Source organism: Aegilops tauschii, chromosome 3, assembly GCF_002575655.3.
Source record: "Aegilops tauschii subsp. strangulata cultivar AL8/78 chromosome 3, Aet v6.0, whole genome shotgun sequence".
NCBI lineage: Eukaryota > Viridiplantae > Streptophyta > Magnoliopsida > Poales > Poaceae > Aegilops > Aegilops tauschii.
The window spans coordinates 89479176-89491322 of record NC_053037.3 but is presented as its reverse complement, the minus strand read 5'-3'; the positions used below and the strand labels follow the sequence as shown (position 1 = coordinate 89491322).

General features: G+C 44.2%; 2 protein-coding genes across 2 annotated transcripts; both read right to left on the bottom strand.

The window, feature by feature from the left end:
* Positions 1–2496: 2496 nt before the first annotated feature.
* On the bottom strand, positions 2497–3142 carry LOC109736937 (uncharacterized). The gene has a single exon (XM_020296151.3). The coding sequence runs from the start codon at positions 3140–3142 to the stop codon at positions 2792–2794; it is 351 nt and encodes a 116-aa protein (XP_020151740.1). The 3' UTR covers positions 2497–2791.
* Positions 3143–3421: 279 nt separating this feature from the next.
* LOC109736932 (uncharacterized) lies at positions 3422–12147 on the bottom strand. Its single transcript, XM_020296147.4, has 13 exons — positions 11804–12147; positions 11700–11728; positions 6717–8117; positions 6482–6489; positions 5864–6039; positions 5434–5494; positions 5260–5358; positions 5069–5163; positions 4827–4940; positions 4619–4686; positions 4315–4425; positions 3957–4191; positions 3422–3852 (listed from the first exon to the last, which is right to left on the bottom strand). The coding sequence occupies exons 3-13, from the start codon at positions 8030–8032 to the stop codon at positions 3742–3744; spliced, it is 2394 nt and encodes a 797-aa protein (XP_020151736.1). The 5' UTR covers positions 8033–8117; positions 11700–11728; positions 11804–12147; the 3' UTR covers positions 3422–3741.

Sequence of the window (12147 nt, the reverse complement as noted above, 5' to 3'; positions counted from 1 at the left end):
CTCCTTCTTCTAATTACATGCATATATGCACCAAAGGATGAAAAGTTGATGTCATCCTAGATTTTTTCTTTTTTCAAATTTCAAAATGTTGATATGTTCGAAACTAGATCCCATGTTGATATGTTCTGATAATTTTTTCCCGGACCAAAAGTTATCACATCTGGACTACGTAAATTATCACGTCTATCATACATAAGTTACCGTGTCATTTACACAAAAAGTTTTCGAGGGTGTGTTTTCGATAAACTTTTATCCCAGTGTCAAAAGGTGATTATAGTGTTTGCAGTGAGTTATCAACTTTGTTGTGTATATTACCATGTTGCACAAAAGTTATTAGGTTATTTTTTCAACAGTTTTTATTAACTCGGTCAAAAAATTACCGCGATATTTGTATATGAGTTATCAGCTCTCATGTCCGTGCATTATCATTTTGTTTACACATGAGTTATTGGGAGGTATTTTTTAACACATTTTTCCCTGGTCAAAAAGTTACCACGTATGGACTACGTAAGTTATCAACTCTGTTGTATGTATATTACCATGTTATTTACATACAAGTTATCAGGGTATGTTTTCAACAAACTTTTATCCCGGGGTCAAAAGTTACCGTGGGGTTTGTAGTGAGTTATCAACTTCATTGTGTAACTTGGTATCAGGTCAGACGAATGTTTTCAATAAAAAAATTCTCTCGGGTCAAAGTTATCACGATGTTTATGCATGAGTTATCAGGTCTACGGTGTGTAAATTATCATGCTATTTATACAGAAGTTATCGGAGGATGTTTTCAACAATTTTTTCCTCTCGTGTGAAAATTATCACGGTGTTTGTGCATGAGTTATCAGGTTTATGGTGTGTAAATTATCATGCTATTTACACCAAAACAAATGGAGGTGTATTATACCACAAGTAGCCCGATAACTTCAAAAATAATCATGCTGATAACTATGGTACATCTAGTCCGATAACAAAATAATAACCATGTTGATAACTATAGTACATCTAGTCATGTAACTATTTATACATAAGTTATAGGGTATATGGTATGTGTATTATTATGCTATGTACACAAAAGTTAACGTGGTATGTTCAAACCTTTTTTTTTTTGAATTAAAATTACCACAGTGTTTGTACGTTAAGTTATCAGGTATGTCATGCGTAAATTACCGTGCTATTTACGCCAATGTTATGGAGTGTGTTTCAAACAACTCTTTTATTCTTCCATTAGATCAAATAGCTAGCGACCGAGTGATGTGGAACCTGCTCGACAGAAAACCAAGACAAATTAGTAATGCAATGTGGAATGTGTGGGGCAAAAGAAAAACCCAAAAGACCGAGTAGGGAGGAGTGTATCGAAGGATGCGAATCAACAATAAGTGAGTAATCTGTTAAAAAAAATCACATACATATTAGATAGAAAACTATAGGTCTGTACCTACATAACACAAATCTAGTTTTTGTACGTAGTATAGCAACCAACGATAGTTCAGGTGGTTTGAGCACTTGTTTTATTTCCTCTGTTGTGTTTGACAAAAAAAACTTCAATAAAGCCTCATATAGAGAATCCTGGAAAGTAATGAGCACTATCAAATCTTGGCGAGTTGGCTAGTGTGTTGTCCCACCTAGCTTGAGGTTCTAGATTCGAATCTCTTCTCAGCAGTTTTTTCTCTCGCCCAGGACAGGGGTTTGGTTGGTGCATGTGAGCGCGAGGACTGCGGGCTGTACGCATCGAATGCGATCGATCGTTCGGATCTATCGTAAATATCCGAACGTTCGGACGTTACATTTATTGTTTTTTTTATCCATTAGCACCTACTCAATCGCCTTGCATTGAAGATGCCCTGACATACTCCCTCGGTCTCATAACGTAAGCGTTTTTGTTTTGACACTACGCTAGATTCAAATAACATTTTACATCATGGGAGGGACCGTGTTTGCTCCGACCACATCGCTCTCTCCCTGACGGTAATGACAGTATCTTTTGTCCTAAACTACAAACAAGGATGAGATTAGAACAAATCACTCAGGCAGACGTCGGTCTCGACCAGTGCGAATGTCTCCGTGGGGTTATTTAACTGACAGCGTAGCTTGAATCAAATGGCGATGACGTGCGACGTGCTCCATCAAATCAGATCGCTACGGATCGATAAACACACACTGACTGGGATTACTGGCTTCTCTTGTGCTCCCTGGCCTGGACGGGGACGCCGATGGGGTCACATGCATGAATCATCGCGGAGGGCGACGTGCACTTGCGAGTCCTGAACCCCTGATGGACAAAGACTTGACTCATTTTCCGCCGGAGACAATGATACGCAAGGACGGATGATCGAGACCTGGACAAATTTTTGCAAGGTCTCACCATGCATCATTGAGTAGTGCCAGTACCCCTCGCAAAAAAAAAAGAGTAGTGCCAGAAATCGTTGATGATGGTAGCAGGAAGAACTTGTGAGCATCAGGATCTGTGCTTCATTGAACAGAGATCGGGAAACGTCAATGGCGGTACATACCATATGTGCATCCTGCAGCAGCATTATTATTATTTTCTCACAACATTCTTGGTTGCAAGTGTTGTTACAGGACTGATGTTTTTTTTCCTTTTCTTTGATCAGTCCATCCCGATCCAGGAGGAGAGCACGGTCGCGGTCTAGAACGAACGAACAAAAGCTTCTGCTATTTATATACAAAATACACAGCTGCGCATGCATGGCTTCCCGCCGGCCGGCGAGCTGAGCTGCTCCTCGAACGGCGGTCACGTACGCCAAGGGAGCGCGCGCGTGCGTGCGTGGCCAGGCTACGGCTTGGTGCGGCGGGCGGTGTCGGGCGGGGCGGAGGCGAGGCGGGAGGCGATGGCGGAGTGGTACATGACGTCGTGGAAGCTCTCCGTCTCCATCATCCGCAGCCGCAGCTGCCGCGCCTTCTCCTCCGTCAGCACCCCGAACCGCCTCTTCCCCCGCTCCTCCTTCGGCGCCGGTTCGGCCGCCGGCTGGGGCTCGATGTAGTCGGGCTGGCCCGACCACCCCAGCAGCGGCGCCCACCACTTGGCGCCCCCGCCGGCCGCGGCGGCGCGGGCGCAGGGCCGCCGGAGCCCCGGCGCCGGCGTCCTGATGGAGAACGTCGCGGCGGTTCCTGACGCTGCTGCCATTAGCGAGGAGGCGAGGAATGGAAGGGGCCGCGGGGCGAGTTTAAGAATTGGCGGGGTGGCTTCGCGCGTCCGTTGCTAAAGGTGGTGGGATTATAAAAAGGAGGGGAGAACGAGTGGATAAGCCAGGCCCGTCCTCCACCGTCGTCGATCGGGCTCCTTCAGTTGAGCTGACGGCAGCTCTCTCCCCCTCCTCCGTTTTGTCTCTGTAAATAACCAAACATTCAAGTTAAGTCCACATGTCATCATCATTATGAACAAAGGGAGGCACCACCCATGGGCTACAACAAAGAAACATTCGATGATAAATAGTTCCAACTGACATCCAGCATTCAATAATCAGCGAATAATAATCCGGTTTTGCCTAACTCAAGAACCAAGAATTACATCTCTCAGACAGACATATAACGGTTATTGGTGTGTAACAAAGATTACAGGCACAACACGGCCTACAACAGCTGAGCTTCTCTTCTCTTTTCCCTCTTTTATACACAAACAACATGGCATGGCACGGTGGCAAAGCAGCAGCATTCAAGAAAGAAGAAAATGGTTTCTTCATAGGCTGGCCTGGCCTGGCCTGCTGCTACCGGAGTGCGCCATCGCTAGTTCGCCGAGAGGAAATGCACGCGGGCGAGCGGATACTCCTTCCCAGAAACCCAGACGCCGGTCTGCGACCACTGCACGTCCTCCCACTCCAGATTGTCCTGCAGCACCTGCGTTGCCACGGGTAACACACAACAAAGTTGAATGATGCCGCCTACGCCCAATGGAGGAAAAAAGAGAGAATGATGTGGGCTTTGCTGTAGAGGGAAATTACCTCAACTTGTTCAGCTGGCAGTGGGATACCAATAGATCTCATGGCAACCTCAGGCATGGCCTTCTTACACCGTGACCATCGGAACACGTCCCGGAGTTCATGTTCCATGGCGCCCCTGTCCCCGTTTTGCAAATGGTGGTGGCTATTGTTCTGGTGTTTTTCCGGTTCCAAATCAGATGCACTGGAATTTGATCCAATGGAGCGAGGCTTTTCCCCACTAAAGCACAGCTCATACCTGCGAGAACTTAAGGCCAACAAGACAAGATTTGAAAGACAGTGAATAACATGCAAGTGAAAGTCAACAAGAATGCCAACAAACATAAAACAGTGTTAGGACAATAAGCCAGTCATTTTGTACCTATTGAAATGTGTTTCCAAGTATATGACTTCGCCTTTTTTCAGCCTCGCAGAAGTATAAAGAGACTTCTTCAATCCCTTGTCCGCCACAATGCTTATACTGTACTTTAACCTGAAGGGATAAAAAAGAATGGATTACTAGGAGCAACCTTAGCTCAAAACAGAACAAGGCAGCAGCTTCTACAAGCAGAGCTGCAGAAGACATGAGCGCTCAAAAACACGAGAACTGCTATGACACAGAAATGGCGATATAGGTACTTTGATGAACAGAAAATGAAGGGTCAGGAGGTAAGTCAGGAAAGTACCATGGCTCGTTGCAGAGATTGTACTGGATTGTAACTTCCCGAACAAATCTTTGTTGACGTAATGCATTCTGCATGAAACATATTGATAAAACCTTAGTAGCGAATACAAACGAACGTCTGGTTGCAAGAAGAAAAATTAAAATACTGAAAATAGAACAAAAAAATTGTTAAGAGAGAGAGAGAGGAACAAAGAGTGTCAGAAAATTACAGAAGCTGCTGCTCTTGTTGTCATTGTACGCTCCACTGCAACTGGAGCCAGTGTAGGCTCCACGGCTGACGTATGGCTAAGGCGAGGCTCAAGATCAATGGCACCACCACCTTTCTGCAAAGCGTAAACCATGCTAAGCAACCAATCTTCAAACAGTGATCAATAAAAGGATTTCACGAGTTTGTAGCATCAACAGAAAGGCAAATATTATAATATTCTGTACAGTTTTACAGTCTTAATACCTTAACAATGCAGCAGCGTTCTATGCGGAAGCTACAACCAATACCAGCGCCCCAAGCACGCGAACGGACATTGTTCCTTAGTGTTGAAGTATAGCCTGGGAGATATACCATGTTTTATAAGAGTACTGATTCAACAATCTGACATTTTAAGCATGTCCAACTGAATTGACACAAAATTAGTTAAGGCTTACTGTCTTGTGGTGGTAGCACACGAACAGTTGCACGCAGTTCTTGGATGGCAGATGGTGGAGGTGATGATGTAGGGGAGCAGTAACCAGTATGCATTAACACTAAAAGAAACGGTCATTAGAACACCAGCTTTCTGAGCTACTTTAGAATATTGAAAAAAACAATGAAGCACCTACCAGCCACAAGGTCTGAATCATTTGTATAAACATCTGTTCCCCAAAGCTGAGCGCCTTTTACCTACAAAACAGAGGTTTTTAGTATTTAACAAGTGGATAAAGTAGCTAATGGAAGAAGTTCGCTACAAGTGTTAAACAACACTAAAAAAGGAGCGATGCAATCTTCAGCCTACGTGATGTCAAAAAGTGTAAGATAAACAGTTTGTTCGTCCATGCCTCAGAAAAACATAGTGAAATTAAAAATGAAGAAACTCCTATAGCATTTCAAATGGAAGGCGAGACAGTAATGCACTTTCAAATGTTCATCATTTATTGTTTCCCTTATGCTACTTAAGGAAAAAGAAAAATAATCCAGCAACACAGGCATGGCAATTGATTACGTGACTAAAAAGTCTAATACAGAAATCACCTAAGGAATCAGTACACTTACTTGCCGATTCGTGGAAGTAACAAACTCCGCAGGTATCCGAATTTCAAGAGTAGGACCATTTTGTTGATTCTCAGCATTTCTAGCATCTGGGGTAGCTTCAAACTCTTTCCATGATTTCAGAAGCTCTTGCATGCATTCACCAGCTTTATATACAATTGCAGATACCTCAGATTTACCTGCACCGATGAGGATATTAAGATAACAAATACAAAGCTGGTGATAATGGACCATGGCAAAAAAATCATTTTATGCGGCTTGAAACTGAATCTCGTCAATAATTTCTATGTAAAAAGGATTTCAAATAAAAGGATCATCATAAGTAATCCTTTTTTGCTCCAGCTGGATTTGGCCAAATGATAGAAAAAACAAAAACATGCATGTGCACATATAAAATGGATCACCCCAAATGTGAAGGGATTTTGAACATTCAAGTGGATGTCAGAGCACTAAATCCCACAGTATGAAATGTGCAGTAAAATCTCAATGTGAACTAAAACCTTATGAGAAGGAAATGTAAAATTATCTAGATCCTAAGCTGTTGATGACTCCAGTTCCGAAAAAAGCACCACTATCCATTATTCCATTTTATTCAGCTAGGAATAAAGATAATTAACTGACCTTGAGACCTGCAAGAAGAAATAAAAGAACGTGAGATCTTTCAATGGGCTTATCACTTACAAAAAAAATTATTGCCTAGTAAACAGACGTCAGAAGGCAAACGTCTTCCATTCTCAGTGAGAGAAGTGCAAATTTCCAGAAATGGAATGTGATTAATGATAGCTATGCTCATACACACTATTATGCTATTCGAATCAAGTACAAGAAACATGGTAAGATGCAGTGTTAAGCTTACCCTTCACCATCACGCATTTTGGACCGGAATCGAGGTTCCCGTTGAGATGCTTGACTACCTCCCTTTGGACGTGCCATCCTCCTGCGCTGTATACTTCCAAAAGTATCCTTATCTTTCTCTGTATCTCCTTCAGGACCAGTATCATCAGATTCTTTGTCATTGTATTTACTCCTTTGGTCATGCCTGTCTCCTGTATCCACATCCTTCTCTCTTTTCTTGTCCTTAAGATCCCTATCATGAGATTTCCATGTGTCATCTTTAAGTGTCTTCATTTCAGCAGCTGTACTCTCATGTTCAGCAGGTTTAACAGCTCCATCAGAAGCAGTTTTTTCCAGTATTGTGTTCTCCTTGTCAACTGCTACAAATGAATCCTTCTTGGCAGAATCCTTCTCGCGGTCATTGTTTTCCTTGTCCTTCTGGGAATCTTTTCTTTCCCTGTCCCATTTTTCAGCATCCCGATCATCCCTTTGAATTTCTCTTCGTTCAACACTACCACCTGCAAGCTGAATACCAATTCTGCGATCATTTCTATCAGCGTCTCTTGCACCAAAATCTCTATATTTTTCATCTTTCTTTCTCCTGTCCTTGTCTCTAAACTTATCTTCACTTTTAGGTTCTATTTTATTCTCACCAGTAGATTCATGTGCATCCTTGGAGCTGCGCTCTTCCACAATAGTTTGAACCTTGAGAGTTTCATCAGTGCCTTGCATACCAGGACGAAGAAAACGCCATCCTGCAGTATCATCTGGCTGATCAACACATCTTTTACCTCTATGGTCTTTATTATCTTTCCAGGCTATGCATGAAGTTCCAGTAGGATGGCTATCCTTATCCGATTTGACAACATCACCTGTGAAATCACCATGCGCCCTCCGGTCAACTCTTATTTCAGTGTCATCTGCTCTGTTGTTTGTCTTCACATCAGTCTCAGCTTTATTGCCTTGAAATTCAATCCTGCTATCACTATGGACATCCCGAGCATCAGCTTTTGCCTCCCGGTCGTCAACCTTGGTGTCCCGTGCATCTTTGTTTTGTTTTGATTCTAATCTGCTGTCAGATGAGGTTGGGTGGTCAACAAAGTTGGAAGAGCCAACAGGCATCCGATGTGTCAGAGGTGGCCTCTTATCATCACGTGACTCAACACGTGGTACTTTGGCAAATCTTCCATCATGTTCAAAAGGACCATGGAAATCACTGCCGCCTGGTTGAATGAGTTTCCCAGAAGGGCTCGAGTACAAGCTGCTATCGTCCAAAGGCCGTTTCGCGGGTGTAGAGTGGCTACCCTCCTCATGCGATCTTTTTGGAGCACCACTCATTTTACCTCAAAATGTGAATCCTTCAATGTGAGCCAAGAATAACGGAAATACAAAAGAACGATCTTGAAGTCTTCGACGCAAGGCACTGCAAAAAATATTAGATTGATCAGAACATGTTAGTTAATTCTTTGTTTTAAAAGCTAGGCAGTACAATAAAAAATTCTGATGCTTCGGGTTGCATGGTTTACAATAAGCTTGTGGTACAGCAAGTATTTAATGTAATGAAGATGTCCTTCCATGATGGTCTTCACCAAAATGTTCATGTCCAAAAAGATCAGATCATTTCTAGAGACCAAAAAAGGGAACTCTTCCAGATATGTAAACAGTTAATGAATATACAGCAATCTACGTGTACCAATAACAATCCAGAGAATCAATAAATGAATTACAGAATATGCAGTATGTTATAGAAAGCAAGTGATCAAAATTTCAAGGAACAGTGTCAATCTAGGGCACGTGTTGGAAGCATGGGATTGAATAAGCGGGAAGATATTTGTAACAAACTTGTGAACTAAATTCTGGCGATCATGCAGTTTAGTCATTGTAAAACTGCGACCCAGTATTTGTTTATTCGGGAGTACTCGTATGTTGGTTGTAATAACATCTTATATTATGGGACGGATGAAGTACTTAAATACAGTAAATATATATTTACATATAACACTGTCTGTTCTGTTACGGAAAAGGTTCCAGTATGGTGTATAAGATCTTTTACAGACAGCATTGGCTGTTTAAGCCATCAGACCATTCAAGGCTCAAAACATGAGTTCTACATTCCTACTTCCCCAAGCTCCCAGCGCTAGTTGCCATAGGACACCTCGACAGGCCAGAAGATAGTAGATATCACGCTTACGTAACCAAGATAACCATGATATACCAACTGACCTGCTCTATTGCATAAGAAAAAAGGAAGAAGCTTGTAATATTTAATTCAAGTACATTATTCTTATGATGCTAGGTAAGTAGAGTGCGCCTTCAACCAGATATTGTGCGATTTTATTTTCTAATTTCGTCTCAGCTTGTGACCTCCAACGAACTTTACTTGATTGCATCGCCAGCACCTAAATACTAGGGCAAATTTCAGCTAGAATGAGTAGGAACAGGGCGGATCAAGAGCCAGAAACAGATGCAGGAATCCCTCAAATTGACTCTATCAACCTAGAGCAAGGGCGAATTCACCAAAACTCATTTCATTTGGGGTTCACACAACCCGCCAAGATCAAATCCATCAACCTAGCGCGCGCTCACAAACCAAGCAGAACTGTAAGCACGACGGACCTAATTAAACCCGCAATTATCAGCTTTAGATAAAATGACAAGGACACAGCATCTTCTTTCCATTTTTCTAATGGAACAGGACAGCGGCCAGAACGGAATGGAGTTCATATGCGATATCAGAAGTAGCTGGAAAAAAAAACTAATCCAGATTGCTCCCAGTAAATAAGGGGCAGTTTGGTTGGTGTCCTCGACACCGTGCCTGAGAAAAAAGTGTGCCTGGAATGAGCCTGAAATTTTGTTGTTTACTGCCTGGCCAGGCAAGCCACACAGACCGGTTGCTTGGTTCGTGACCAGGCCTGGTGGGTATTAAAGTATGTCACATCAGCCCCCTGCATTCTCTGCCACTCCTGTTTTTTATTTGAAACATGGGATTAGCTCACCAGGCAGCTGCCCAGGCGTCCCGTTTCGGATGCCTGGACCAGGCTAATTCGATTTCCACGCTTTGAGCCAGGCTAATGATACCGTGAGATCCCCCAGGCCAGGCTAGATGTGGAATAGATGAGGACACGAACCAAACATACTGCAGGCAAGTGCCAGGCCAGGCAAGTTTGATCCAGGGCAGCAACCAAACTGCCCCTAAAGGGCACAAAAAAATTGGCCAGATTGCTCAAGCCAGCTAGGTTTCCTCAGCAACAAACTAGCAGGGGCGGATCTGGATGGTGCACACCCACAATTTGCGAAGGTAAGTTTGTGATTAAATCATCACTGGATGAGATGACTAAAATGATCAACATCCAAAGCCAGGAATAAGATTGCGGGCTCACACAGCATTTGGGCCATGCAGGGTTTGGGCAGGTGGGGAGTGAGGTGTCGGCAGTGAGCAGAGTGCATTATTTAATTCGAAGTACATTTTTTTATGATGCTAGGTAAGTAGAGTGCCCCTTCAACAAGATATTGTGCGATTTTGTCTAATTTCGTCTCAACTTCTGACCTCCAGCGACTTTTACTTGATTGCTTTACCAGCACCTAAATGCTAGGGCAAATTTCAGCTCGAATGACCAGGAACATGGCGGAACCAGATTCATAAGGGAAGACATTGAATCCCTCGAAAATTGACTCTATCACCCTAGGGCAGGGGCTTCCCACACAAAAAAAACTAGGGCAGGGGCTTCCCACAAAAAAAGCCTAGAGCAGGGGCTTCCCACAAAAAACTAAGGCGAATGGACCAAAAGTCCTTTAATTTGGGGTAGAAACAACCCACCGAGATCAAATCCATCAACCTAGCGTGCGCTCACAAAACCAAGAAACAATTAAGCCGGGGGGGCCTAACTGAACCCACAATTATTAGCTTCGGACAAAATGACCAGGAACAGGGCGGAATTAGCGGCGGGGCAGACACTGCATCCTCTTTCCGTTTTTCCTACGGAACAGGACAGCGACAAGAAGGGAATGGAATTCATCTGCTATATTAGGAGTTGCTGGGAAAAAACTAATCCGGATTGCTCGCAGTAAATGAAGGGCAAAAAAAAATTGGCCAGATTGCTCAAGCCAGCTAAGGTTCCCTAAGCAACAAACTAGCAGGGGCGGATCTGGATGGTGCACACCCACAATTTGCGGAGGTTAGTTTGCGACTAAATCATCACTGAATGAGATGACTAAAATGATCAACATCCAAAGCCGGGATTAAGATTGCGGGGGCGCACAGGGTTTGGGCGGGTGGGGTGTGAGGCATCGGCAGTGATCAGAGTGCATTATTTAATTCAACGTACATAATTTTTATGATGCTAGGTATGTAGAGTGCACCGTCAACAACATATTGTGCGATTTTATGTCTAATGTCGTCTCAACTTGTGGCCTCCAGCGACTTTTACTTGATTGCTTTACCGGCACCTAAATATTGGGCAAATATCAGCTCGAAAGAGCAGGAACATGGCGGAACCAGATTCATACGGGAAGACATTGAATCCCTCGAAAATTGACTCTATCACCCTAGGGCAAGGACTTCCCACACGAAAAAAACCTAGGGCAGGGGCTTCCCACAAACAAAAACCTAGGGCAGGGGCTTCCCACAAAAAAACTAGGGCATCTGGGCATGGGCGAATGCACCAAAAGTCCTTTCATTGGGGTAGAAACAACCCACCGAGATCAAATCCATCAACCTAGCGTGCGCTCACAAAACCAAGAACTGTAAGCAGGGCGGACCTAATTGAACCCACAATTACCAGCTTCGGACAAAATGACCAGGAACAGGGCGGAATTAGCGGCGGGGCGGACAAAGCATCATCTTTCCATTTTTCCCACGGAACAGGACAGCGACAAGAACGGAATGGAATTCATCTGCGAGATTAGAAGTTGCTGGGAAATAAAAAAAACCTAATCCGGATTGCTCGCGGTAAATAACAGGGCAAAAGGGACGGCAAGATTGCTCGAGCAAGCTAGGGTTCCTCACCAGGATACTAGCCGGGGCGGATCTGGACGCTGCACACACAGAATTTGCGAAGGTTAGTTTGCGATTAAAATCATCACTGGACAAGATGACTGAAATGTTCGTACCTTCGAAACCGATGTCTAAGATTGCGGAACGGGGTGGAGACGGCGGGGAGGAAATGGGGTGGAAAGGGTTTGGCCGGGCGATTAGCGAGGCGTCGGCGGTGGCGCCAAGGTCAACTTGCGGGGATGGGAAGGTGGAGACGGAGGAGGGGGCGCCGCACCTGCAGATCCGCCGGTGCAGGGGCCGCCTTCGACCGGCCGCCGCCGAATTGCCTGCGGCCGCCGCAGGAGAGAGGGAGGGGTGAGACGAGCGAGCAGCTGTGCGCGATAGTGTTTGGGCCTTTTTGAAGGGATGAGCGAGCGAGCGAGCGAGCGATGAAGGAAAAACGCTTCGGGAGGGTGAGGTC